The following is a 26,962-nucleotide window of genomic DNA, read 5'->3' on the forward strand; positions in this document are numbered from 1 at the left end:
AGTGGAAGGTGTCCCTGCCAGGGAGTTGGAATTGCATGATCTTTAAGGTCCCTTCCAACCCAAACTATTCTGTGGTAGAGGATATTTGTATGTGGGGAAAATCTGCTGCAGCTGCACCACTGGGAGAAGCTGAAGGTTTTGTTGTGCTTTAAAGCAGCTGAAGTGAGGCACCTTAGAGGAAAAGTCAAACTCAGCTGTATTACTACTGAAAGGATGAAAGTGTACTTAGACATGTTATTGTCTCTTAATTACTGCTGTCTCATCTGTACAACTGGTGTCATTTAGGTACCTATATATGGAGTTGAACACGTGGCTTTAGAAGCCCAGGTTTGGAAAGCTGGCCTTTGGAAAGACCTGTTCTCTGTTCAGAAGCAGATAGTGACAAGGAGGCAAGTCACTGAGGACGCTAAAGCACCAACTGAGATATTTTGAAGCACTTCCTGGGCAATAGTGCTATTCCTGTTCCTCTTTCCTTGCTACAGCATGTACCCAATTTACCACAGGGTACTGAACATCCCCTTGTTTCCAGCCACCCTCTGCCTTTCTGTCATAAGGTTCAGTCTGGGGAAATGTGGATCAGTGTTGAATGTGTCAGGGGTTTAATGCCTTGCCATAATTCAGCAGCAGGAAGGGTTTCTGCTCTAGACTAGGAAACATTGGGAAGCTGGTGAGGGGCAGGGACGGATGACAAGAGCTTGAGGAAGGTGTGATTGATAGGTTGCTCTGTAGCTGAAAAGGTCTCGGGAACATCACCTTACCCACCTTGATGCCTTTCAGTGAAAGAGGGATTTGTTTGGCACAAGAACACATACAACTTCTCCTCCTTTTCTTTTTATCACCAATAATGGATGCACACCATCCACAGGGAACTTCCTTTTCAGAGGATATGGTCTGGCAGTGTAGACTTAGGAGTAGATCCTTCCTAAGGACCATTTTGGCTGGTGTTTTGCACTGCACTGGACATGTCCTGCCAGGAATACCGTACAAACGGAAACTGCCAAGCTGTTCCCTCTCTGCTGCCATATGTCATAGCTAATAAAAGTTGTGGTCTTGATAGTGTACCAAATATAAGTGTGTGAATGGACAAAGGCCTATTGCTCTTTGCTTATCCAGAGCACAGGAGGAGACATGATCAGGTTAACTTCCTGAGCACAGCAAAATTTAAGCCATGTTCTTGGTTGATTGACCAACAGTCTTCAAATATTTTACCAGTCACTGTAAAAACAGCACATGGAGTCAATGAACCCTGTACAGTAGCTTTTACAAAACCATCTACAGAGTATGAAAATCATCACACCAAAGCTTGTTCTTGTAACTGTGTTTTGGCAGTGTCTCTTTACTTACCATTTTCAACATTTGCCAGTCGATGCAGAAGCGGTAACCACACTAGACACTGTGGCGGAGGATCAGACATGAGAGTATCCAAGAAAGTGTTTAATGTGACTTTTTTCTGCTCAAACAAGCAAACAAACATGCACAAAAAAAAAAAAATCAGTAATTAGACATCTCAAAATTACTTTATCTTGTCTACAGAAACACTTGGGAATAAGCTTCAAACACTGTTTGCCTGTAGCCCTGATTTACTAAAAAGAACAAGCGATACTAGCAAAGCTTTCCCAGACTATTTTTAGTCAGTACAATGATACAACTGATGACTAGAAGTCATTCTCACAAGGCTGGGTTGGAGACACTTAGCTCCCACTCACTTCCAGATCTCTTCTGGAGTCACTGCCTGAAGATGCTTTATGGTTAAGGGTGGTATTCAACTCCACATGTTCTCATCTGTTTTGAGGATCGTGTGACAAGTACAAGTGCATGTAGGGTATCACTGTGTATGACCACTTTTCAAATGAAAAATCACTGCTGACACTACTCCAAAAAAGAAAATGAGAGAAAATATTGGCAAGGGAGTACAAATTCAAAAGAAATATAGGATAAGGAGAGACCGGCACAGGCAATTTGTTACTGTAATTTAAGAAACTTTGTTTGTCTGAGGAGCAATAGCAACTAGTTATGGGTGAGCTCTGATTGTGGGATGTCAAGACTGTATACGCTCAGGGACTGCAACTGTTCCTAAACTCTTCATGCCTTTAAGCGCTCAGAGATCTATGCCCCTTTAAATTTCAAAGAGATTTAAACTCTAAGATATCCCTGTTGATTTTAAAAATGCAATCTAGGGCCTTAAATTTCTTAGGTGCCTGGAAAAAGTAATCACAAATCTTAGTGCATTTGTTTTTTCAATCAGCAACTGAGCCTTCCTTAAATAAAATTTAAGATGCAAAAATACTGAGCCCTGCTGAGAATATATGTAGATATGTTTTATAGACATACATATTTAAGTAGTATCCCCATATCCAAAGGGATGGCTAAATTTTCATTTCTGATTGCATAAGCTGCTGCTTTAACTTGCTAAAGAACTGTGGTTACCTCATGAGGGAGCTAAGCAGCAGTTATGCAGTGACATGTATCATCTCTGCATGCTGTGGAATTCTTTTAAGAGATGAGATTTCCAGATGGAATATCTGTGCTCCATTTATACACAATTACCACCAGATGTAAATAAAAACATTATTTCTCTTATCCACTGAGTGATCAATGGAAAACATCTCACACTGCAACAGTCTCAGGGATGAAATACTGCAAGATATTTGGAAAGATATAAAGATGTTTGTCCCTAGGAGAAAATACCTCAGGCTACTGTGAAAATGGGCTTGATTCTTTAATGAACAGAAATAGCCAGAATATGAGCTCTAAATCTCACAGGAAAACTACCATTCCCCACAACAACTGCAGTGTGCAAGTCCAGTCAAACACTACCACCTGCTTGTTGTATGAATTATCCTCCCAGCCATGGAGAGTTGATAACCACTTCCCAAACAGGCATCCTATGCCATAAGCATCAGCTCAGAGATGTTTCTTTTGGAGATGTGGATTTCTTTTTCTGCTGTGGATGCTTGGCATGGCTTTGCTGACCAATGCTGCCCGCCAATGTCTGTGTTGTCTGCAGCAGAACTTGAGAGCGCAAGGGAAAAAAAGGTAGAAGGAAGCCCAGGAAAAGAAGGAACCTCCACTGCCCCATACTGCAGAGCTGAATAGCCTTAGATCTTCCCTCTGCTCTTGAAGGGACACACACAAACAGTCTAACAAGCAAAGAGATGAGGAGGCAAGAACAGCTCTTCCACAATGCAGTGGGCTTTTGAAAGCAGCTGTAACTTTAAAATCTGATTGGCACCAAATAAGGCAACTTAGCTTCAATGATAACTTTATGGTGAAACTGCTCTGGTGATCACTGATTTTATGGATTAGAGAAGAAAGCAGTGTCCCTTGAAAGGACACTGTCAGAGCAATTTCCATACATTTTCCTCCGGCAATTTTCTTTCAGCTGCTGAGAAAGTTTAAACCAAAAGCTGTTTTCTAAATATACACTACACACAGATGGAGTCTAGGTTTGTGGAATAACACTTAGACAAGTGCTAAGAAAATGAAGTTAGCGTCTATCTTTTTACTTTGGGATAATTTTTTTTTTTAAAAAAATTGATTTTTACAATAGTAAAAATACTGTTTAATACAAATGCAGTATAACATCACATCAATCCTATCTATGGCGGAAAGTGGTGATGATAAAACACTTTTTTGAGCCACAGATTTGTATTCTGAAACATTAAGTCAACTTGCTCCAGCATTTCTGTCCCACAAATCTGCTGAGGAGGTGACACTGTTGTTTCTACTTTGAATAGCCATTCAGTCTAGCAGTGGTTCACAGACAGCGAAAATGGCTGAATCAGGTAAACCAGTAGAACTGGGAATAATTAACATTTCTGCAAAACGAAAAATCCTTTCAGATGGATTTGACACCACAGCCAGGTAATTCCCAGAAGTTTTTATTTGCCTGAAATTGAAGAATCTCTATATATGAGGGGGTTGAAACTTCTGCATCTGGGAAGCAGAAGTGACCCAATGTGAGAACAAGTGAGAATGCGAAACTTATTCAAAGGTATCAACTTCTGATAATGCTACATGCAATATAAGAGAGAGAGAAAGAATGACTTTTGTGTGACTAAGACTGTTAATACCATTCACCATGGTGTCATAAAGATCTGAAATTCATTTCAAAACTCTGGTTCATCCCTGGTGAGGATTTAATGAGAACTACATAAAGTCAATTTAAGTGAAATATCAGACTAGATTTACAAGAGTACTTGGCTCCCTCCAGATGCAAAACAGAGGCTTTGTAAACCTGCTGTGTACCTACATCAGTCAGAGACTTAACTCTTGTTAGCTCTAAGTGGAGTTTGTAAACAAAACCATCTAATGCCTGCTTGAAGATGTTGTTTCAAAAGGTACCTTAATGCATCTGGCCCACTCAGCTGGATGCAACCTCAAAGCAAGTGCCATTTCTGATGGCTACCGAGATAAAAAACGAGGCCTGAATTACATTTTTTCAGGAAAAGAAATTCCTTTTTTCATCTATAATAACAGCATGTCCAACATGCAAGGTTGAATGCCCTGTTGCCATGCAAGGGCACTCTTTCATTATTTTAACACAAAACTACCAGAAAGTCACTTCACCACATATATTCTTCAACACAAGATGAAGTGCTGTTTTAAGGCTCCCTCTGTGAAACAACACTAGTTTCACATATGCAAACATTACCATTTAAAATGAATTGGGAGATGACTCAATAAATGAATTTCAACATCTCCTTTCGGTTGACTGGAGTGCCTATTGATTAGTGATGAAACTGAGAGAATTCACAAAATGAGATTCTATTTTGCATGAAAATGACACTATTCCTGCTCCATTGAACTTGTTCAACAGTATTCAGTTAGCAAATGAAAGGATAAAGAGAAGGAAAATACAACTTTATTTCTAACATTGTCCAAGTTTCAGCATATTACCTTACTACATATTTATGGAATAACACAGTGTGATGTGTGGAAAGAGCCAGAGGAATTCTCTCTTTCTCCACTGGAGAAGTGGACAATCAGCCACAATTATGGAATCTTCTGAAGTGTTATGTATTAGCTGAAGCCAATGTGCTGTACTCAGTGTACCTATGGAGTCTGTTGCGTACAGAGTGTACCTATGGAGTTGCAGAAAAATCTTGCAGTTTCTTCAGGATAAATTCATTGCTTTCCTCACCCTGTCTCACTGGGGGTTTTCTAATATATACTGATTACCATTTAAAAAAAGTTTTAAGGTGATTTTCTTTTCACTCCTAAACTTGAGTGTCTATCACTGGGAAAACATGAAGTTTGATTTTTTTTTGGTGGGACTTCAGCTTTGTATGGAGAAGTTAGTCTTGTGTATGCTTATAGCAACACCAACTAAATGGAGGACAGCATGCCTTGGGGTATAAATATATATAATACCTAAAGGTATACATGCAACAGGTGCTTAAATTAGGAAGTTCCCTAATCAGGATCAAGGTCCTGCTCTGAATCAGTTTTTGACTAAACCTCTCTCTTTGTGGTTATATGGGGAGCCCATAGTGATCAGCTTCCTGTTGAAAGCACCAAATCGACATGCCAGAAATCACTGGAGTGCACCTTCACCTCATCCAGCCCTGTGTTTCCTGGGCAAATAGGCTCATATGTGTAAGACAGGAAGAGTCATGGTCTTCCCAGAGGGGTGACTGAGATCCTGTATCTCTTCATTTACCTGTTGTGAGAAACAGGATTTTGCTGACTGCTCGGTGTAACCGAATGAAGGCCCCTCGAAGACGGCGGTGGGCAGCTTGAGAACCTCGCGCAGAAACATGTCGTACCTGCCATAAACCATCACCCCGCTGGAGTCAGAAATCATGGAGAAAATATCTGAGGGGGGGGAAAGACAAGGAAAAGAACAGCAGCTTCATTATGAGCTGCAGATTCACTCTGAGTTCAGTATCATCTGATTTGAAAGAGAAGTACTAAACATGTCTGGCTTATGGAAACCTCCATTATTACTGCATCTGTAATTCTCACTTCTTTCAATAGAAAACAAGAAGAACTGTTTGCATATTAAGAAATAGCTGATTTTAATACTAAAATATTCCTGAATTGTTTTTCTTTGTGTGGGGTCATTTTTAAGCAAAGTCTGATGCATGGCATGAGGCAGTAATTTAATCAGATAAAAGGCTCTCATTTGACAAGATGTGCTACATCAGCTTTTTGCCTAATGCCAGCTTACCATGTCAAATCAAAATCTTGACAATGGGTTCATTAAGTCAGTTATTATTGTCTTGGACACACAAAGCAATGAAGGTCTTTGCCAATGCATTACTTTTCACTCTTCTCCCTTTTTTATGTATAAAAATATCACACTTTTATTATTGCAGTGATGTCAGTTTGTCAGCCCTTACTTCTCCGCTTGTTTAAAATTATCCTCTGCTTTGCAGGAGATCTCTGACTAAGGAACATTTATTGTTTTTCAGGCTGTCATGTCAGCTGATTCATTTCCAGGAACCTGGAAGGGAAATTCTGACAACAGGACTCCAGGACTGTTGACCCAAAAAATCATAATTGTACTTCAGCCTTCCACTGGATGGACCCAGTTCCTATTCTTAAAGCAGCTTAGGGAACAAATGGTGCCCAATTTATAACTTGTAACTTTAGTTCAGTCTGTATTTGAGTTTCTACACAGAAAGAATATATTAAAAAATGGCTGCAAATCTGGAAGACTAAATCAGCACCTGGGATTTCTACTTGTCTGCTGTTGTAGCCCTGGTTCATGCCTGACATGTTTTGGTTTTCTGAAATTCCTTTCCCAGGGAATTTTCTGTAAACAAGAGACATGTTTTTGTAACTGCAAATCTGTTTACATTTTTCCCCTAGGAGGGACTTCTTCTTGATGTCCCTCAAAGTCTGACCAATGTGATTGAAGAGGTTTGTCTTTGTTTCACCAATCAAATTGGTGTGTGTAGAATAGTATATAAGGGAGACACATCTCAAGAATAAAGGAGTAATTTTCAGCCTTCTGAAGTCAGAGTCTTTGTGTCGTTGTGGTATACCACAGCATCATGCTGTAAGCAATTGTAATTTGTAAACTCAGTTTTCTTGGGCTGAGCTACAAGGCTCAGTGGAAACTGAAGGGCTTTTTGGTCAAAAAGTCTGGAAAATGGTGTTCTGGACCTGAGCTACAGACATTGTATCACTAAACAGAAAGTCTCCCATGGCAGCTACAAGTAAATGATGCCTTTGTTACTGGGCAGCTGGGAATAAATCCAATGAAATGAGAATCTGTTCACCAAAATACATGGCCCAAGAATGCCCTATGGAGGAAAATATAAATAGTACATAAATATATTGTTCTTCTATGTGTGAAAAGACATAGACATTATTAAAAATAAACAGAAGAAATTTTTAAATTATGCTTCATGATGTTGAGGCACTTATTTGTATTCTGTATTCAATAACTCCAATGGAAAAAAAAGAAGAAATCCACCAATAAGAACCTCAGTGTGTGTAATTTGTCTCTAAAATCCTCAGTGTCAAGTTCAGCCAAACATTTAGCGGGATTTACTTGGAGCTAAACATAGGGCAACTCCCAAACCTAGCCAAGGAACTGTAACTTATCCTAATTCCTTCTTTTCTACCTGTGCTGTTATTTCTACAACAATAACAATTTTTAACAGGTCAAAAGCATCACTTACATCTTAATTTGTCCATGATTTTTCCTCCACAAAGAGTTGCCAAGGCCATTTTGACAGCAAAAACGGAAATTTTTCCATGTCCTTCCCTGTTTAAAAGTAGAAAGTAGACATACTTTATATGTCCATTTTATGAGAATCTGTTCAATTAAAATGCGTATTTCTGACATCACTTACTGAAATGCACAATATACGTGGATTGACATACAGAAAAATAATACCTTTAAAAAGAAAGATTGTTTTGTGGGAACACACATCAGTACACTGTTCTGTAAAGATCTCAGAGCAGATATATTATGCATATGAAGCTCAGTATTAAACAGTTTATCACATTATACTGTACAATTATTACTACTATTTGTGGTACGGTAGCACTGGGAGACACCTATCACACTGTTTTCCCTATCCTAAGTGCTTTGGGAATTTTTTGGACCTAGAAGATTGCAACTAAGTAAAAAACATCAGCACTGGGAACAAAAGTGAAAAAGCACACAGGGATCACATCATTGCACAAACTTCATCTGTACCTGTCAGTACATCCAGAATGAGCAAAGGACATACGTTGTTATATTGAGAAGAGTTTTGTCCCCGGTTTGTTCAAGATGAGGCTGTAACTGGCTCTCTACTTTCCATTTACAATGTGTAAATGTTAATAAAGCCCAAATTCACCCAGGAGTTTGTCTTGGGGCAAAAAGACACATTGCCAACTCCTCCCCCAGGTGTTTTGAAGCATGCAATGGCTTTATTATTCCTCTTGCTATCCTCATTCTCCTTTTACAGCCATTATGGTCCCCAGTGACCACCTGCCATCACAGAAACTCTGGTTTATTTGAGCTGCAGGAGAAAAACATGACTTCACACACTTAGCCCCTAAAACACCTATCAGCCCCAGTTTAGTGTTCAGCCCCTTTCCAAAGATGAGAATGAATGTGGTCTCCTAAATTCATCTGCTTCTAAATGTTAATTTTCTTGACATTCAAATGGTGAAATGTGTTTTTTCTTGAAATTCTCTGAATCTTACTGTAAGGCAGTAGGAGTCAAGAGTCACACTGGGGCAACTTCTGTCCATCATCCAAAGTCCTTGGCATTACTTCAGAGCTTCCCACATGAATTAATGATATTAATTAATGACATCGGTGAGGACATGTCATCATGCTTTAAAAAAGAGACCACCAATAATTGTGAGATTAGCAAAATGGCAGCCATGTTTCCTTCTAAATTTTGACAGGAGTAATGACGGGGCTAAATATTGAAGTTTTCTGTAAATTTTTGGGAATGGAGTTCCTGTGATCTTCAGTCTACTCTACCAGGGAACCCAATGTTTTAAAGAGATTTCCTTTTTAATCTACACAATCACGTCCCACATAAGATGGTCTGACTGCACTGGCAATCATAGTATATAGAAATTTAGCTCTTCATCAATATTTCTAAAATTACTCTGTTCTTTGTCACTCACAATTTTAAGGAAGAAAATTGTGTCTGATCAGAACTAAAAGATGAAATGGTTCCGGAATGACACGAAGCCTGTGACTGTGCCTCTTTTTCTGTTAATCCCAAACCAGACTAATGCAGTAACATATACATGTAAGACAGACTTGAATGGTATACTCACATCTGTACACTGACATAGCATGCTTCACTGCTATGTTCATTAAGTCACTCAGACCTTAGAAAATGAGTCAGTTCCCTAAGCTTGACTAGCTAATAATCTTTAAAGTTCATTGAATTAGATTTAGTTCTACATCAGTGTAACCCATAATTCTAAATATCAATTCTAATTATCCTTTTCACTCATTTAAAATTCTGGTTTTTTTGCCAGAAAATCAACTAGAAATACAGGCAAAAAGTAGTAAATTCACTGTTTCAGTATTTAAGAAAGAAATATTTACTCTGTTCTTTAATGCTGACTTTTGGGCACACCTTTTCATTACACGAGTTCCCTTTGACTGGCTTAATAAAATTAAAATCCCAGCATAGTAATTTCCAGACTTCTGTATTTCCATCCTTTGTTGACTGGATTCTGATTTGTGTAAACCAGACTTAGCACTGTTATGGCTGAGAATGTGGTCCTTTTGTATTCTTTTTGTGCATGCTGCCCTTTAGACCCTTAGGAATTTTTCTGCATTGTTTCATCATGAGGTTTCCATCTGCCTTTAAAAGAGTTGTTATACATTTATATATATATATATATATATATATATATATATATATATATATATATATATATATATATATATATATATATATATAAAAGCTAGAGTAGAAGCAATGGCATGCATTATTAAGAAGCAATGGAAGATTTACAGATTTAAAAAAACTCGTGTGTGGAAGTGCTTCAGATTTAGATTATTTTTCCCAGGAGGTCAGTTACTAATAGGATTATATTTTTGCATGGCAGACACATATCAACTTGGCTTCAGTTCTCCACCCTAGAGCCATTGGCTTTTCCCATACTCAAACGGTTATGGAAGAGAGGAACAGAAAAAGAAAAGATATCATTTATGTCTTCGATCTCTCCATTTGAGTTGATTCGTTTTGACACTGTATTTTGTATCGGTCATTTGTGCTCCTAAAAGCATCACAAGAGCTAGTAGAAACCCAATTTGCCTTCCAAATATATATGTCAGTTGTGTTTGTGTGTGTGTATATTTAAATATACACGCATATTTAAATACATATGACTGATGAACAGACAGGGTAATGGGGCCTAAGACTCGCCAATATCATTTGGCTCCAGAAGTGCTCCAAGCTATGTCTAAGCACTACAGATGCCCTTGACTGGCAGCACTGGCTCCTCACAGTGTTTGCTGTGCAAAAGCAAATGCTGAAGCAGTGGCTCACAGCAGCAGGAAGATCTCAGTAGAAGTCGATGCTCCCTGAAAGCTTTGGGCTGGCTAATGCAAAGAGAAATAATTTTTACTAGTGGAAATAGGAGAGGACAGCAAATATTTTGATTTTATATTGCACTTCTGTCGCCGTTAGGGACACGAAAGAACCACACTCACTCAGGTTCAGAGGAGAGCAGAGAAAGAGGAAGTTCATTATCATTTGTGATTTAAATAGGATTTGGAGTTTGGTCAAGGATTGGTAGATAAGAGGAACACCTTTCTAACCCTAGTGGTCAGTTCACCAGTCCATCACAGACTGGAATGAAAACAATCTACTTGCTTATGTTACATTTGTGAGAGACTCCACTAGAAATATGTAAACAGTCATCAGAAGGCTAAAGAATCAGGGCGACACACCTCTCTTACTGAGGTTACTCTTCAGCAAGAAGCATAAATGATGTCAAAAGCAAACCTTGAGGCTGATGTGCACTTAACAACAATACAGGATGGAGTACTTAGGAAAGGGAATGATGGCCAGGGTTGAAGGTTATCTCCTGCTGCTTGGGGAAAAAAGGGCAAAAAATTATACATGCTTTTAGACACCAGAGCAGAGCAGGTTTCCTCTTTCACTGCATAGCTGCAGAGAGAGACAGCCCATCCCCAGAACCAGGAAACCCCACAGACTGCCTGACAAAATCTACAGACCCCCAAGACTGAGTCCAGCTCCAGGGCCTGATTTTGCCTATTGGGTCACCAAGGAGAGCGGTACTGAATACATGACGCTGTCATTTGTCAGCATCTCTAGCAACACCCATACTGAGACAGCCATATAGTTGGGAAAGCTACCAAGAAATAGCATCACATCTTCAGAAACAGCAAACAGTCCATGAAAAAGACATTGTGAAAATATAATTTTTCTCACTAATGAGGCTTAAGTGCTGCTCCCGCAATACTTTAAGGTATCTTTTGTAAAAGTAACAAAAGCTCTTCAGTTATTGGTTACTACCCACTGTAATCAAGGCAATCAATTCTGAAATGTCAGAGGCTGTAATTACAAATTCCGATTTTCACGAGGTTCTGGAGATGAAATTTTATTGACATTTAGGAAGATTCTTTCATGTAGGAGAGCAAAATGCATAATGTCCGAATCTCGGAAAGGCATTTTGCTGGACTTCCTTTGTAAATGCCTCTGTGGCTTTCAATGAGTAGCAAAGGTGGAGAAGAGAGGGAATTAAACACTTTACGGCTCTGAATAGATGAACGAGCAAGAAGTTGTACTTCCAAAATAGATATTGATCATCTTTATGTACTGAAATCAGTACAATTCAAAAGTTCATTTGATCAAATGAGGACATGAATATTTCCTCTTTTCTCTGTAGAAGTCAAGCCCCCGCCCCAGCCAGGCAGGGTCTCTTTCACAGCCCAGGGCCCACAGCTCCATAGGACAGCGTATGTCAAGGAACAGAGAAAATTCAGCTGTTTTCTTTTCAGTTAAGCTTTGCAGCAGGAATAGCTGGAGATGATCTAGCATGGATTTTTCACACTCTGTTTAAAAGGAGTTTTTCGGAGAACAACTCGACTGAATGAGGCTGACATTCCACCTGGCTGCCTAGGCTTTGACACCAGCCTCGGAGGAATTTTTCAGAGAGGTTTGTACTTGTCAACTTTTTATGTCGTACTTGGTGTGCCAGTAAAGGAAGTGTGCTATTATTTCATAAAGCCAGTTAATCACCTTAGGTCTTGAAGCAAAAGCTATTGCCCAATTTTAACATGTGGTTCAAAATATAGATCAGGCATATTTCTGTCTAGATTTTTTTAAACTCTGACCACCTCCTTCTGCTCACTGGTTTTGGTCTGTCACAGTCATCTACCACATGATGCTGACTTCCACATACTAATGATAAATTAACTGGAGAAGTATTTCTGTTTGTGAATTTTGAATTTGTTGGCTTGCAGTTTTATAGGGTTGTTCTTTAGTTTACTTTTAGCAGCATGAAGGAACATTGCATTCAGTCTCAGGTGAAATTCTATACACTATAATTTTTCCTCACTTTTTCTCCTTTCAGGGTTGAGCAGCAGAGAAACATAATTATCTGTGAGCCTAATGAATCCCCACAGCCATAAAAAACCCATTAAAAATGAGATGTAAGCTCAGCACTGGCAGTGGCCAAGTTGGCCCACATGCCATGGCAGTACACTATGGCTCTTTTTGTGTTTTGCTAGCCAAGTTGTAGCTCCTGAGAAGACATCTGTATTGCAGGCCTAAGAAAACACTCGTTGCCAGAGGGCAGAGAAACCTGCCAGGTTTTCAGCAGGCTATAAAAGAAGGAAGAGGCTCTGTTTAAAGTTTGGAGGATCTTCAGCCAGTACAGTACACAAAGAGCAACATATCTATTAACCAGCACTAAATAAATGAGACAGTGGTGGGCTTATTAGATTTTAAAACATAAAATAACTTGTCCCTTGTGGTCCTTTCATTTATGTTAAGTCACAGACTCCGTTTCTCCACTTTCTCTGGATTCCAAAGGGGACATGAAAAACTGCACCACCTTCTCTGGACCTGCCGCACCTTGCACTTGGCCTTGCTTAACCTCATGAGGATATTCCCATGGGCCCACTTCTAAGGCCTGCTGAGTCGCTCTGGATGACAAGCAAAGCATTGCTTCTCTCTGAGCATGAGAGCACGGGAAAAGACCTTGCTTCTCCTTCCACCAGGTTCTAACTTTCAGCATGGAATGACCTTTCTGCTGCACTGGAGGGGAGAGAAAGGAGCAACATGGGAAGCAGAGACAGCAGCTCTGGTTAGACCCCAGCAGCTCTCCTGCTGTCCCTGTAGCACGCAGAGCCACCTCCCTCTCTCTGTTTCCCAGAAACCAGGAAACCCGAACCACCAGCGGTTGTTAAACCAATATCCAGCACAAAACTTCAATGATATGAGCCATACTAAAGTGTAGGGCGTATTTTGAGAATCAGATGCTCACGTGCCTGGTATGTCTTTATTTGTGGCAGGTGTCCGGACTTCCATTACAGTATAGAGAGACCTAGCTGACACATATCTCCATGAAACCTGAACTTAGGTAACTCAGACTGCACCTGAAGCTCACCTCATATGTCTGTTATACTTAATATGGGGTGATAGGCAGCTAGTCCCTCTCTCTGGCCTCAGAGCTGGGAGCCTCTTCCTAGGGTTTCCTTGGGTGTCTCTGCCCTTCTGGGGCATCCCATGCACTACACTCAGAGGCAGCACAACAGACTGAGCTGCTGCTTGACAAATGGAGTGGGGGTCACAGCTTCCTCACCCTGGCGTGCGGGCCTGAGGGGAGCCCAGAAACAGATCATGAATCACAGCACATGGGATGTTTTCAGGGGAAGCAAAACCTTATCCCCTTAAAAACATTCTCTGATTCCCTCCAGGGGACTAAATTCCTCTACTCCCTTTTGCTGCAAGTAGCTGTGTTGTGTAGTCGAGATCTTTACCCCTTTACAGTGAACTATAAAATAAGCATATTATCACAGGTCTTGCTTCCACAGTCCAAGGTCTTTCCCTGTGTTTACCAGCCAGGAAGCAGTTTACTTGTGGCATGCAGCAATAAATGCATCTGGTCATTTCCAGCATCCTTTAGTGTGCTTGTCACAGCCACAGCGGTATGAATTAAAATGCCCTTTCCTTCTTTTATTGGCTTTTCTTCCTCTCAGAGGGGCAGGAGGAGAGGTTGAGTGCAGCCTTCTCATGTGGAACATCTACTTTTTCTCCCCGTTGCCATGGTGACTGAGCCACCGGCTGGTCTGGCACTGAAAGGTGCTCAGTGACACCCAATACCAGGGCAGCAAGAGAAAGGACTGGGAAGAGCCAGGGAAAGCATCCTTATTTGAATGTTTAATGGACACTTTTTTGTATTGGTGAATTTTCAAAAAAGAAGCCATAAAGTGACAATATCTGCATCTGTCAGAATTAACCACTGTTCTCCAATAACTCAGTTTTGAGGACTGCAAGTATTGCAGTACAGGTTGTCAACTACATATTCAGAAACTGTAATAGGTATAACAAAGAATATTCATTAATGTAAGTGGTTTGCTCTATCTCAAACTTGTTCTTTTTGTAATATGAGTCCCATGCAGTAATAAACAACATGAATTTCATCACCTCTAGGTCTTTAGTCCTATTTCTGTCATGGTCTCAAAATCATGCTGCACTGGCATGAGCCAGAAAAAAAAATTGCTTACAGCTGCAAGAACTTGCAGGGAAATGAGCTCTTTCAAAATAATGAGCTATTAACCCATAGCACTGCTGCAGAGGCATTGCAGTGGTGTCAGCCACTGGTGTGTCAATAAACAACAAGACAAATTAGAAGCGCATGTGAATTTGTTTCTGTAGATAATTCTTCTTTGATATAAACTGGAACGAGTCTGAGTAGCTGGATGAAAACACAGTTGTGCTGAATTTGGCTCGAAAGAAAGGAAAGCAGAGGCCCTTAATTTAGGTTATCTCCCTAGTTAGCACTATTCACATGCTTGTTATTTGGGACAGAATTGAGCCTGTTCAATTGTTTTCCAGAGATATTTCTGGAGGAAGTAAAATCCTTTCAGCCGCTGGGAGAGAAGGGAAGGAAGGCAGACTTACGGATCAAAGGCCGCCAGCAGGAAGTTGAGCAGCAGACTGATGGACTGCTCCACGTTGATCTGGTGGGTGGTGGGCATCCGTTTGTTGAGCTGGTAGAAGATGGTTGAAATCACAGCCTCCAGGCGAGCCACATTCAGTTCGATGCTGGGGTCCAGGTTGTTCAGTGCGTTCTCCCGCAAGGCTTCGATCACATTCCAGATGTCCACCAGGTGCACTAGGGGACAGCACAGAAAGACTCAGCTGGGAAAACGGGCTCTGAAAGCAACTGAGAAAAAGAGTCACCTCCTCCCACAGGGTGGGGAATAACACAGCCATGGACAACATGCTTCATGAATAATTAAACGAATTAATGCATTTGCCATCACCGAATATTGAATCTGACGGAGGAATGAGCAAATAAAATTCAAATCCGTTAATAAGCAAACAATATATTGATATTAGTAGTTGTAGTGAGCACCTCAGCTTGGGAAATCATTCCTCATTGTATAAAGTATTCAAATAAAAGTCTGTATGTTACAGAAATCACTGAAAGGTAAACATATGCTAATTATTTTTCTGAACCATGCCTTTATGAATCCCCATTCAGAAATTACTCTTAGATATTAATTTGCATAGCAGATGGGCTTTTCAGAAGATCCTACGAATACTAAGTGCTTATCACATACTGATATTTTGAAAATTCTTTTCAGCAATTTGTATGGAAAGCAAAATATTTTACAGAAACAGAATTGCAATTGAGTCAGGGTACATTTAAACAAATAACACATAATGAAGTGATCCGAAAGTCATATTTTATGTCTTCTAAATGTATTTGCCAAATGATTTGTTAAATCTCTCTCTCTGATGAAGTCCTGGTCTAAGCTGAATTAGATGGGGCCTGTTACTACCTACAAGGACAGCCTAAAGGACAATCTCTGCTCCCCCTTCATATTGTACCCGAACTTAAATCTTGTTTGCAGAGCACTGTTATTGTGGCAGTATGATTGGCTTGCCATGGATTGCTGTTTCCAGAAGAGGTGCACTGTGCCAAAAATAAACTCCTACAGTAAGTTAAAAACTGGATTTAGTTCAAACCTGAACTCAAAGGTTCATCCCTTTATCCTAAGTATTACCTACTGTCCTACCGAAATGTCAATTAAAAAAAATCAGGAGGTTCAGGGTGCAAATTCTCTTTTTTTTTCACCAGAGAAACTACTGCACAGCTCTCATTACACAGCATGGTGATATGTCTTAGGATGTATCAAAAGCCACCTGTATGTGGAAGGAGATCCTTGTTTTTGTAGATAAACTTAATTATAATCCTCATCATATTTTTACTTGATTGTTTTGCAGGTGCTGTCTCAGACAGCAATGTGACATGATGGTCTGATGGCAGGGGAATGTAAGCTGATAGTAGATGGATGATGAAACCAGATGCAGTCATTTTACTTAGTCTAAAATTTTGCCCTATGATTGGGTTTCCCTTCTTTTGCCTCAGGAAAAAATAGCCTCCAAAACCATGCTAGTGCATATGTAAGCCCAAAGATGAAGATACACCATACAGATGAGTGGTAACAGCAGCAGCAACTACTTTAGGGACTAGACACAGCACTTTTCTGCCTCTTCTTGCTGTTCCCTAACAAACAATAACTGTGATACAGTTCCATTGTGACACTGAAATATTTATTTTATCTTTGTATTAAAAAGAAACTTCTATAGACAAACATGTATGCTGCTTGGTTGCCTTCAAAATGTTATCCTGAATTAAGCTGATGTTTGCACAGCCAGGTTTTAGTAGTGGGGTGCTACAGGGGTGGCTGCTGTGAGAAGCTGCCAGAAGTTTCCCCACGTTTGGCAGAGCCAGTGTCAGCCAGCTCCAGGATGGACCCACTGCTGGCAAAATCTGCACCATCCAGAAATAGTGGTAATGCCTCTGGGACAACATATTTAGAAAGAATTTTAAAAAGGGGGTTTTGCACAGTTGTAATTACTGCCAAAGAATAGCAGGGTGAGAATATGTGAGAGGAACACCCCTGTAGACACCAAGGTCAGTGGAGAAGAAGAGGGAGGAGGTGCTCCAGGCACCAGAGCTGAGATTCCCCTGTAGCCCATAGTGCAGACCACGGTGATGCAGCTGTGCCCCTGCAGCCCATGGATGTCCAGGAGGCTGCAGAGATCTGCCTGCAGCCCCTGGAGGAGCCCATACCAGGTGGGTGCCTGAGAGGAAGCTGTGAATCTGTGGGAGGCCCATGCTGGAGCAGGCTCCTGGCAGGGATCTGCAAACCTATGTACAGAGGAATGCACGATGGAGTAGTGTCCTCACAGGACTTGTGACTCTGTGGGGATCCATGCTGGAGCAGACTGTCCTTGAAGGACTGCATCCCGTGAAAGAGTGACCTGTGCTGCAGCAGTTTGTGGAGAAATGTTGTCCATAGGACGGAGAAGTTCACGGAGAACTGCCTCCTGTGGGAGGAACCCCAGGTTGGAGCAGGGGAAGGACTCCTCTTCCTGAGCTGCAGCAGAAACAACCTCTAATGAACTGGCTAAGAATCCCCCTTCTCTGTCTCCCTGTGCCACTGAGGTGGAGGAGGCAGAGCTTGTGAAGGAGGGAGGGTGGGGGAAAGGTGTTTTTAAGTTCTTCTTTCACTTCTCATTATCATGTTCTGATTTTGTTAGTAATAAATTCAATCCATATCTCTAAGGATCTGTTTTGCCTTTGATGTTATTTGGTGGGTGATCTCTCTCTGTCCTTATCTCAACCTTTTGTTCTATTTTCTCCCCCTTGACCAGCTGCAGAGGGGAGTGATAGAGATGCCATGGTGGGTGTCTGGCATCCAACCAGAGTCAACCCACTACAGCTGGGTGGGTGGAGCACACAACCTCTGAACTTTTCTGTTTGTTTTCTGGCTGGTGGAAGAGCAACTTCCCGATAAAAAATCTGGCAGAGGTCTCAGATCCTTTTAATGCAGTCATTCCCGTTCCCATTCAATCACTTTTCACTGTCACAGAGGTAATCTGGATAAATGGAAAATGAACTATCCCCAGGAAGGCAGCTGGCATGTAATAACTGACCCATTCAGGGCAGCTTCTCCACATGGCTCAGAGGTCAGAGAATGGAAGAAGTCACCAGAAAGCAGGCCATTGTCTGGTCCAGAAGAGAAGGCTTAACGAGCATTCCTCCACAGAAGGCAGCCAAGGAAAGTACCAGAAATACAGAGCAAGATGCCAGAAGATGCAGGAGCAGGCTGGACCATGTGCACGTATTCTGTGGTGGTGGTATTAAGGGGGAAGGACAGGCAGAAAGCAAAAGGTGAAGTTGGATGTTTCCCTCAAGGTCTATGGCCAGGCTGTCGCTGGCCATGGGGGCTGTCTCTGGTCATTCAGACCAAGCAGATGAAGAGGGTGCTTCCATCATCAGTTTCACCAAGGTTGGCTTCTGGTTATATGTGCAAATCATCAAACATGAACTACAGAAAGATAACAACATGAGAAATTACCAGGCATAACAAATTGCAAAAGAGTAATGACACATGCAGATGACTCACCTTGACTTGAGGTTACACTAACAAGAGAGCAATCCAAGAAACAGGACAAACAGGGGTACCAGCACTACAGACCAAGGCAGAAATTACTAGGACAACCTTATTATAAATACTGAATAAGGATGTAAAATCAGCAACATTAGAGCTGGTGGGAAAAGAATAAACAGGGACAGGCTATTTATCTGGGAGTGCGTAAGTGTGGTAGCAGAAAAAAGCATGAGAGCAGAAAAGGGCAGTTTGAAGGGTAACAAATCACGTCATCAGAACTGCTGGGGTACCTTTCAAGCAGCCCGTGCAGGAATTGCTTAGACCATACATGTTCACTTCTGCAGTCATTGGAAACTGTGATGGTTTCCCTAACCTCGATAAAAAGTTACCCTGCGAGGAAGAACCAGACATCCAGACTCTCTAACAGTGAGAATTTCATGCTGTAATTAAACTTTAATTGCTGGAGGCTAGTAGTGGAAAATTCTTGAATATGGAGGAAAAGAGCTGGCACTATGAAAAAGGCTGAAATGGGGGTTGGTGTCTTTATTTTTCACATGATTTAGTACTGATACTGTGGGGCTGTCAGATTTTAATGTGGGTTTCTTTTGCTGTTTTGTTTTCCTACTGATATTATATTTCTCATAACACAGTCATATCCAGAGTTAGTTTTGATGATGGTCTTGGGAAGGAAAATGTCCAGAGGCTAGCAGACATGGGACTAATAACATCAGTAAACTAAACACATCTGAGAGAAAATTACTGGTTTTATTGTTAACTCTAACCTGAAAACCTCATAAGCTCTCCTGATGTTCATTGGTATGCCAGAAAGGTAAGACTGAGAAAATGACTTATTGAAGATTACACAGCTGTAAGAGTTCCCTACCCACCATGAAATATTAGTCTCAAGGAACTGCTGTGTATTTGTGCTATAGATAATTTTACTTTGGCATTTTTTTTTCTCTCCAGAAACGCTTTGGTTCCACTTGAAGCTGAATAAACAACAATCCTACTGCACTATTTTATTTTGCATTTTATTCACTAATTTTACATCTATCTAAGAGGCTGGAAAGTAATATTTCCTGGAGGAGGAGATGGAGGACGGACATGAGCCAGACATTTAACAAGAACTACTGATTTTGAAAATACCTGCTCAAATGTCTAGCTCGAAGTCACAAGGGCATTTTATTAGGCTGCTGTACAGATGACTGAAGTCTCTGATCTTTACTCAAGTCAGTTGAAACAGACAATAATCATGCAGCTAAATTAAATGTAAAAAACTAAGTGTCTACTGTTGACCAGTGACCAAGGCTCCCCCTCATGTCAGTGAAAGAAAAAAACACCTTAAAGCATCTGTCAGGAGACAGGTGGGATGAGCAGTGCTTTGAATCTGCCTGTATTTATTCACTGACTAGAGACAAAGCCAAAAGCAACATGTTTACATGAGACACGTAACCTTGGAGCTGGCAAAGTAACTGAGTTGAATACCACACCTTCCTCCTCAAACATTAGGAAAATATGTCTTTTCTAGTCTGACTACTACATGACCAAGAATAATTCAGGTTTTACATAAAATATGAATAATAAATACTTCAATCTGTATGAACAGCTACCAGATCCTGTCATAGTCACTACCTTTTACATTGCATCACTTGACCTTCTGCAGATTACATTCAGGTGTAGTGCCCTACTGATCGCCTCAAATTCTATTATTTTTTTAAGGTTACTCATACAGTAGGCAAACTTTTACGTATTATATCATGCTGCCAAGTCAAACTGTCAGTATTGGCAAAACAGAGGTAAAACACAGGACTCTGCAAGCTCCACTCATTTGCACTAATAGAAATTGATGCCTGTAGGTAACGTGGTATCTGTATTCTGCTCAATGTAGTAAGAGAATGTCAACCTTGCAAACTCTGCATAAGTTTACATTCCTTATCTTCTCTTCTATCCATTTTCCATAATACCTGCTATGCTCATTTATTTATTTATCCATCCCTGAGACTGTTTTAATCTCACTGAAGAAAGGATATCTCCTTAGTTTGTTTGCACAACACGTAGTGCAATAAACCCCAAATCTGATTTCTACATGCAACATGATGCTAACAAGAAGAGTTTGCAGAGTAACAAAGCAGCACATAAATGCAGGAGAGCTTTCTCTCTCCTACAATCTGCCTTGAATTCCCTCAAGAGACGAAAACTCCAAAAGTTTGGTTTTAACTTCTAATTGCTGCTGCTTTTGTTGCCTTGCCCACGTTTCCCACTGAAAAGTGAATTATGCCTCAGCATGTGGAAGATGCTCCTTTGGAAACAGATTTGGAAAATGAGAGAAATCTGTCAGTTGTTCCTTCAGTGCTAGCAGATGATCACTATGCAGCAGGAGTAAAAGCTGCTTTTATCTAGTGCCTGTGTAGTATAAGGCTATCAAAAATCATGAAGCCCAGCCAACATTCACAGACCCTTCAGAAAGGCCTCACACTCTGTAAACAGCACAGCTACCCAGGTATAGATCTCATCCATTTGCTTGATGTCTGAAAAAAATGTAGACAATCTCCATAAGCAAAGGAAAATGTAGACAATCTCCATAAGCAAGGGAAACTATGTTTCCTTTTAGATTTTCTGTTAAGTGATTACTGAAGTCACAGCTAAGCTAAAGCTCTGCGCTTTTACATCTTCTATGGTGAACACTGCTAATTTAACTTCAATGACATTATGTAATATTTAGACAGCATCATAGAAAGTTTCATATTTGAGCATGCTCAGTAACAGAGAGTGATTAGTGAATGTAAATTAAGTTCAGTGTCCAGAGAGAACTGGGATGATGCAGATGAGGAGCATTACAGATGGCTGCCATTCACTCCACAGCAATCATTACCAAAAAATGCACTCTTTGAGGAGACCCAGACTGAACTGCAGAAAATTAAGATTAATGTATGAAAATATACTCCAAATAGCAAATGTTAGTTCTTTCAGTGGACTCCTTCAACTGTTAAAGCAACATTTGGATGGTGCCTGTTGACAGTGCACTGAGACAGAACTGATCAGTGTCTCCGTGCAGGATGCAGGTGGATGAAGATGGCTGGCTCAGTTTGAAAGGAGTTTTGTATTTTCCTCAAACGAAAAAGTTTTCAGATACTTTCAAATTTTACATCCTGCTCTTCTGCCTTTAACTGTGTTCAAAATACCTTTTCTGTTTACTTTTCACTACTTTTATAATGAAATTGAGCAATTAGTAGTTACAGTGCAGAATTCCATCACCTACAACTCTGTCAACAGGTCAGTTGGTGGAAGAGATGTACCCTGGATACATTTAGAGAAAATACAATTTAGCAATCTTATGTTTCTTATTATACAGACATATGTCAGTTCTACTGATTGTCTTGCGTTATGTAACAAAAAAAAAAAAGTTTATTCATCTGTTGAAACCAGTTGGGGAGGTGTTTTCTTTATCTCTTGTAACTCCAGGGGGAGGGGGCAGGTGCCTTCTGATAATGGGCCAGTTGTTAAACCCAGGTGGGGGATTGTTTCTTATCTCTTTCCACCTTCCAGGGGCATATATTCTGGTAATGGGCCATGAAGGCTCACCAGTGACACGACACATTACATCATCCCATTGTGAAATGCTCCACCCAGTGGGGGGAGCCAAACTGTTCCTACCCAGATAAAAACCCAGACATAGGAACATCAGGCATTCTGGTTTTCCACTGGATTCCTGAAGGAAGACTGGACCCATCTTGCCATTACTAGACCCTTTTTTCTACAGGACCATCTCTACTCCAACAGAACTACATCTGCCACTCCAGGAAGGCTTATTTTGGACTGCTTCCAACACCCTGACCAACAGAGTGACAGGTTGTATTTCTGACTCTGTCAGGGTTTCTAGGATTTTCTGTTTGCTTGTTTTTTGTACTACATTTGTATTCTTAATATTTCTAGTAAACAAACTGTTATTCCTATTCCTAAATCTTTGCCTGAAAAGCCTATAATTGCAAAATTATAATAATTTGGAAAGGGTGGGGGGTGGGGGGGGTTATATTCTCCATTCCAAAGGAAACCCCAGCTTTCCCTGGCAGATACCTGTCTTGCCAAACCAAGACACTGGTCTTGATCCTTTCCTCTTTTCTTCAGGCGTTTTCTAGGCTCTTCATTCTTCATCTTCAAAGAATCAACGTATTTTTAATTTATTGTAAATAATAACTTTAATTTATTTACAATAAGTAATTTTCTGTTTGGTAGATACAGTATCTTAATAGGTAAAATGAGAGAGAAGATATGGGCTACATTCCTTTTTTTCAACTCAAAGCAAAGATATTAGTATTTACTTATGCAGTGAAAAATGAATTTTTCTATCCATCATGCAATTTATAATTATGGAACAGCTCTGAGATATAGATAATCTTGGCTATATCACTAATCTCACAGGAGGCAGATTACTTCAAACATCAGCTGTCAAGAAATGATGTTGCCTTAAGCAAACATAAAAAAGAAAAAACTGTAGCAAAGTTTATCTTCTAAGTAGTAAAAAAAATTAAAATTTTAAAACAGTCTGCGTGCTTATGCTTTGTGCTTAAGCTTTCTTAATGTTAAATGGATCTACTTATACAGAAATCCTCATCTGCCCTATTTCATTTTTTTTGTATTACACCCTAACCATGGACTTTACAAAGTTGTCTCTCCATTTATTACTAAATGAACATAGAAGAGGAGATTACATTTAATCAAATACAGGAAGTGACTAAATCAGAACTTTAACAACCAATTCAAACTGATTTAACATAGAGAAGGTCTAAGTAAATATAAGTTAAACATGTCCAAGTGATTGTTAGGACCAAAATTCTCCTTGATGTATTTTTCTTTGTTGGTGAATACAAGAAGAAACTTCTAAAGAAACATTAGTTTAAATTATTTCCAAAATTTTACTATACTTTTCAGGAAGATTTTAGTCCCGCAAAGCTCTTACATACATGCTTGATTTTAAGCATACTTGTACTGTCATTCGAAATCAATGGCACTTGACTGTATGTCAGGTATTTCAGGTAGATTTCATTAAAAGAGAAAGATTTATGCTTCCTTGTCCAACAATCCTAAAAATATTATAAAATATGTTAGACAATTCCTCTTTTTTTCATTAGAATCTATGAACCCATCACAATTAGGATATTGGAGCCATTTGTCATCGTCACTGCTGAGAAGCCCTGGGAAGTTATTCACATTTTCTGTTTGGATCCCTCTCTCCTACTGCCAAGCAGGTAACAGAGGACTGGCTGAGGCATGTTTTTCCTCTAAACTACACCTGTTGGTGACCGAGCTGCCCTGCAAATCAGTCAGCTGTAGTGTTACCTGTACATCCCCCTACTACACAGATCAAAGTGTCAGCAATGTAGGCTTGCAGTTTTTTACACTCTCTGGATACCAAATTACATGAAAAAGAAAATGTACCAGGGTGTTGCATCTAAAATGAGGTACTCTTTGGAAGAGTACATCTGGTGACAGCTGTCACTCTACACAGTCTGGCACACCCAGACTACTCATGGCCCAAATATCTATTAAGAAGAAACTTCTCACTGTGACGCTGGTGAAGCACTGGAACAGGTTGCCCAGAGAAGCTGTGGATGACCCATCCCCAGAAAAGTTCAAGGCCAGCATGGGATGAGTCATCCCCATGGATGGGGATTTGAGCAACCTGGTCTAGATGAAGGCACCCCTGCCCATGGAAAGGGTTAGAATTAGATGATCTTTAAGACTCCTTTCAACCCAAGACATTTTATGATTCCATGATCCAGTGCAAAGGAGTAGAGAACATGGAGCGACACTCTTCTCAGGAATAAGACAGTGAAAGGACTGAAGGAAACAGGCACAAATTAAAATACAGGAGAGCATTTAAACATATGCTTAAATTTTTTCCCCTGTGAGGATTTTCGAACAGTGTGATATTGCCCACAAAAGCTGTGGAGTCTCCATCCTTGAAAATAATCAAACCTGAACAGGACAAAACCCTGAGCAATCTGCTGTAGCTGACCCTGTTCTCTCCAGAAGTCCCTGCCAACTTCATTGATTCTGTGATGTCCCTGTTTGAACATGAACCTATACTGCAAAAATACAGCAACTCTTACTGGAAAGGAGTCAGTGTCGCCTCACTGACTTTTCTCTAAAGTCATTACTCAAGTAAGCTGTGCTCCAAGGTCCTTCTCTAACACATGTAATAAATAAAAAACCACAGAATCTACCCTGAGGACTCTTGAATGTTTGAGAAAGAGTCCTCCACATCCTCAAGAGGTTTTGTGTGAGATGTACTGTGGGCCTTCACAGCACTGTGCATTCTCAGGTATTCCCTTTAGCTTTCCCTTGAAGGCCGAGGGATTTCAGGGAGAGGCCATGGTTCCATTTAATCCCCTGTCAGCTCCATGCATTCCTCCTCCTCCTCCTCACCTTTCTGCCCATGGTGTGAGACTGCACAGGAGTGTGGTTTGCACTGGCTCAGCAGGCAGCTGGAATAAGGCTATCCACTCCTACTACCTGCCCATCCCAGTGGTGAGGAGGAGTGCCTGGGTTAGAAACGAAACATTTAGAACAGCAAACAGAAACAGCTTTTTCCTGAAACAGTGTGCAGACAGAGTAAATCAGCTGCATTTGGACCCACTGGGTTCACGCAGATCACCAGACCCAGTGATGACGCGTGGGACGAGAGATGTCCCAGCCATCAGGAGCTGGGTTGTCTGTGCATATGCCAGCCAGCTGCACACTGCATGCACAGAAGACATTCCTGACTGGGTGCCAAACCAGGCTGCTGGTTGTTTGGAAATCTGCTGGACACAATGTGTACAACTGAGGCACTGAAAATTTAGGGAAAGTTTTAAAGCTTCCCCTGTCTGCATACTTGGGCTGGCATCCTATTATACTTTACCTATGTTGTGTTCAGAAGGTAAAATGAGTTATTCTAAAACCTCCTGGGATTCCAATCACTAAAGAACTTTGGTCAAGTGTTACTACTGAGGAGTAATCATTAGGCTAACAATACACTGAAATGTGGTCTTTTCACTTTTAGTATCGTACCTAACAAATTCACCAAGGTGTATGAGTGTGTAAAGATCTCCAGTAAAATTTTTCTTTTATTCACGAATTTAATTTACAATAGACGTCCCTTCTTCCCCTACTGTCAATTCCTGACCATCTTGTCTAACCTATATTTAACCTAAGACTGGAGGGCTCTCTGTGGGTGGCAAAAGCCATCAGTCTCTCCAAGGAGCAGCACTAATGACAATCAGTTCTGCAAAAGGGAACAGTGGGTGATCCATCCTGAGTGCTGGGCTGGGAAACTGTTGTCATCTACTTGTCACCCAGATGCTGGCAAAGTGTTTCTTTTTTTTTTAAAACATGCTTTGAAATCATTTATTTGAAATGATCAATGAAGTATGACATATATAAAATGAAATAATAAAAAAATCTAACTCTAAGCATCCTAGTATTTTGATGACAACTAGGAAGGAATTAAAGCTCTGCTCCATTGCTAAGAAGTTAACAACAATGGCTTAATTTTCACATAATTTTCTTATTTTGAGAGTTAAATGTATCTATGAATTAAAGACCAATGTGCAAATAGCAGACCTATTGCTCCATGTATTCCATAGTCAGAAACTTTCTAACCGCCCCAAGACAATGGTTATTACAGACTCTGTGTCTCTATTATCCTTGCGATCCTACTACAGGGCTATTTTAATGAGAAAGGCTTTGTTTGAGGCACTGTGTGATCAGGCCTCAGTCTGACTTATTAGTTCCTACAAAAGCGTTTTGCAAGCGTCAGCTTTCAAATAGCCAAAGAACTCATGAGGCAACACGACTTGATCAACAGACACGTACGATCAGCTTTCTCATTTCTCTTAAAAAGGTCAGTTTGCTTTACACTCGAGTTCTCAGGTCAGTTTGTAAACTACAGATCTGGTGAACCTGACAGTGAACACAGCAACTGAATCACGGAGACTTTCAAAAAATGTTTCGAGAGGAGAACCAGAAGCCACGTGTGAGCCCTCCTACTTCGGGGATTGAAGTGGAAGTTCAGAAATGCCTGAACATACGAGGAGGAAGCCCCAGTGCGCGGCTGGCACAGCTCAGATGGTGTGTAAGAACGCAAGACACGCCAGCCGAGATCTCCGCCAGCCGGCGGGACGCGCTGCACAGCTCCCGGTGGGTGCTCGCCACAGGATGGCACTCCTGGGTGTTTTTTAGACGCAGCCACACTCCTCCAGCATTTTAACTCTCTCCTGGCACAGTGTCAAGCGAGATAGCGCGAGTGAGAGGCGGTGCATTCCCGCCGCTGTCTCCCGAAAATGGCCCTGGCTCTGTATTTAGCCGAATCAAGTCCATGTGCGGGGAGATTCG

At 40.7% G+C, this 26,962-nt stretch overlaps 1 protein-coding gene across 12 annotated transcripts in view; it reads right to left on the reverse strand.

Moving 5' to 3' along the window:
* Window positions 1–26,962, reverse strand: part of DTNA (dystrobrevin alpha) — a 180,969-nt gene that overhangs the window by 53,382 nt on the left and 100,625 nt on the right. For all 12 annotated transcript variants that reach the window (XM_066181763.1, XM_066181753.1, XM_066181809.1 and 9 more), the window contains 4 exons: window positions 15,081–15,294; window positions 7,635–7,720; window positions 5,663–5,817; window positions 1,345–1,450 (listed from right to left, as the gene is read on the reverse strand). In XM_066181763.1, the coding sequence (XP_066037860.1) occupies window positions 1,345–1,450; window positions 5,663–5,817; window positions 7,635–7,720; window positions 15,081–15,294 (561 nt within the window). The remainder of the gene's footprint in view (window positions 1–1,344; window positions 1,451–5,662; window positions 5,818–7,634; window positions 7,721–15,080; window positions 15,295–26,962) is intronic.

This window comes from Chamaea fasciata, unplaced genomic scaffold, assembly GCF_029207755.1.
Source record: "Chamaea fasciata isolate MVZ Bird 193981 ecotype frontalis unplaced genomic scaffold, bChaFas1.0.hap1 SCAF_1, whole genome shotgun sequence".
In the NCBI taxonomy this organism is placed as follows: Eukaryota; Metazoa; Chordata; class Aves; order Passeriformes; family Sylviidae; genus Chamaea; species Chamaea fasciata.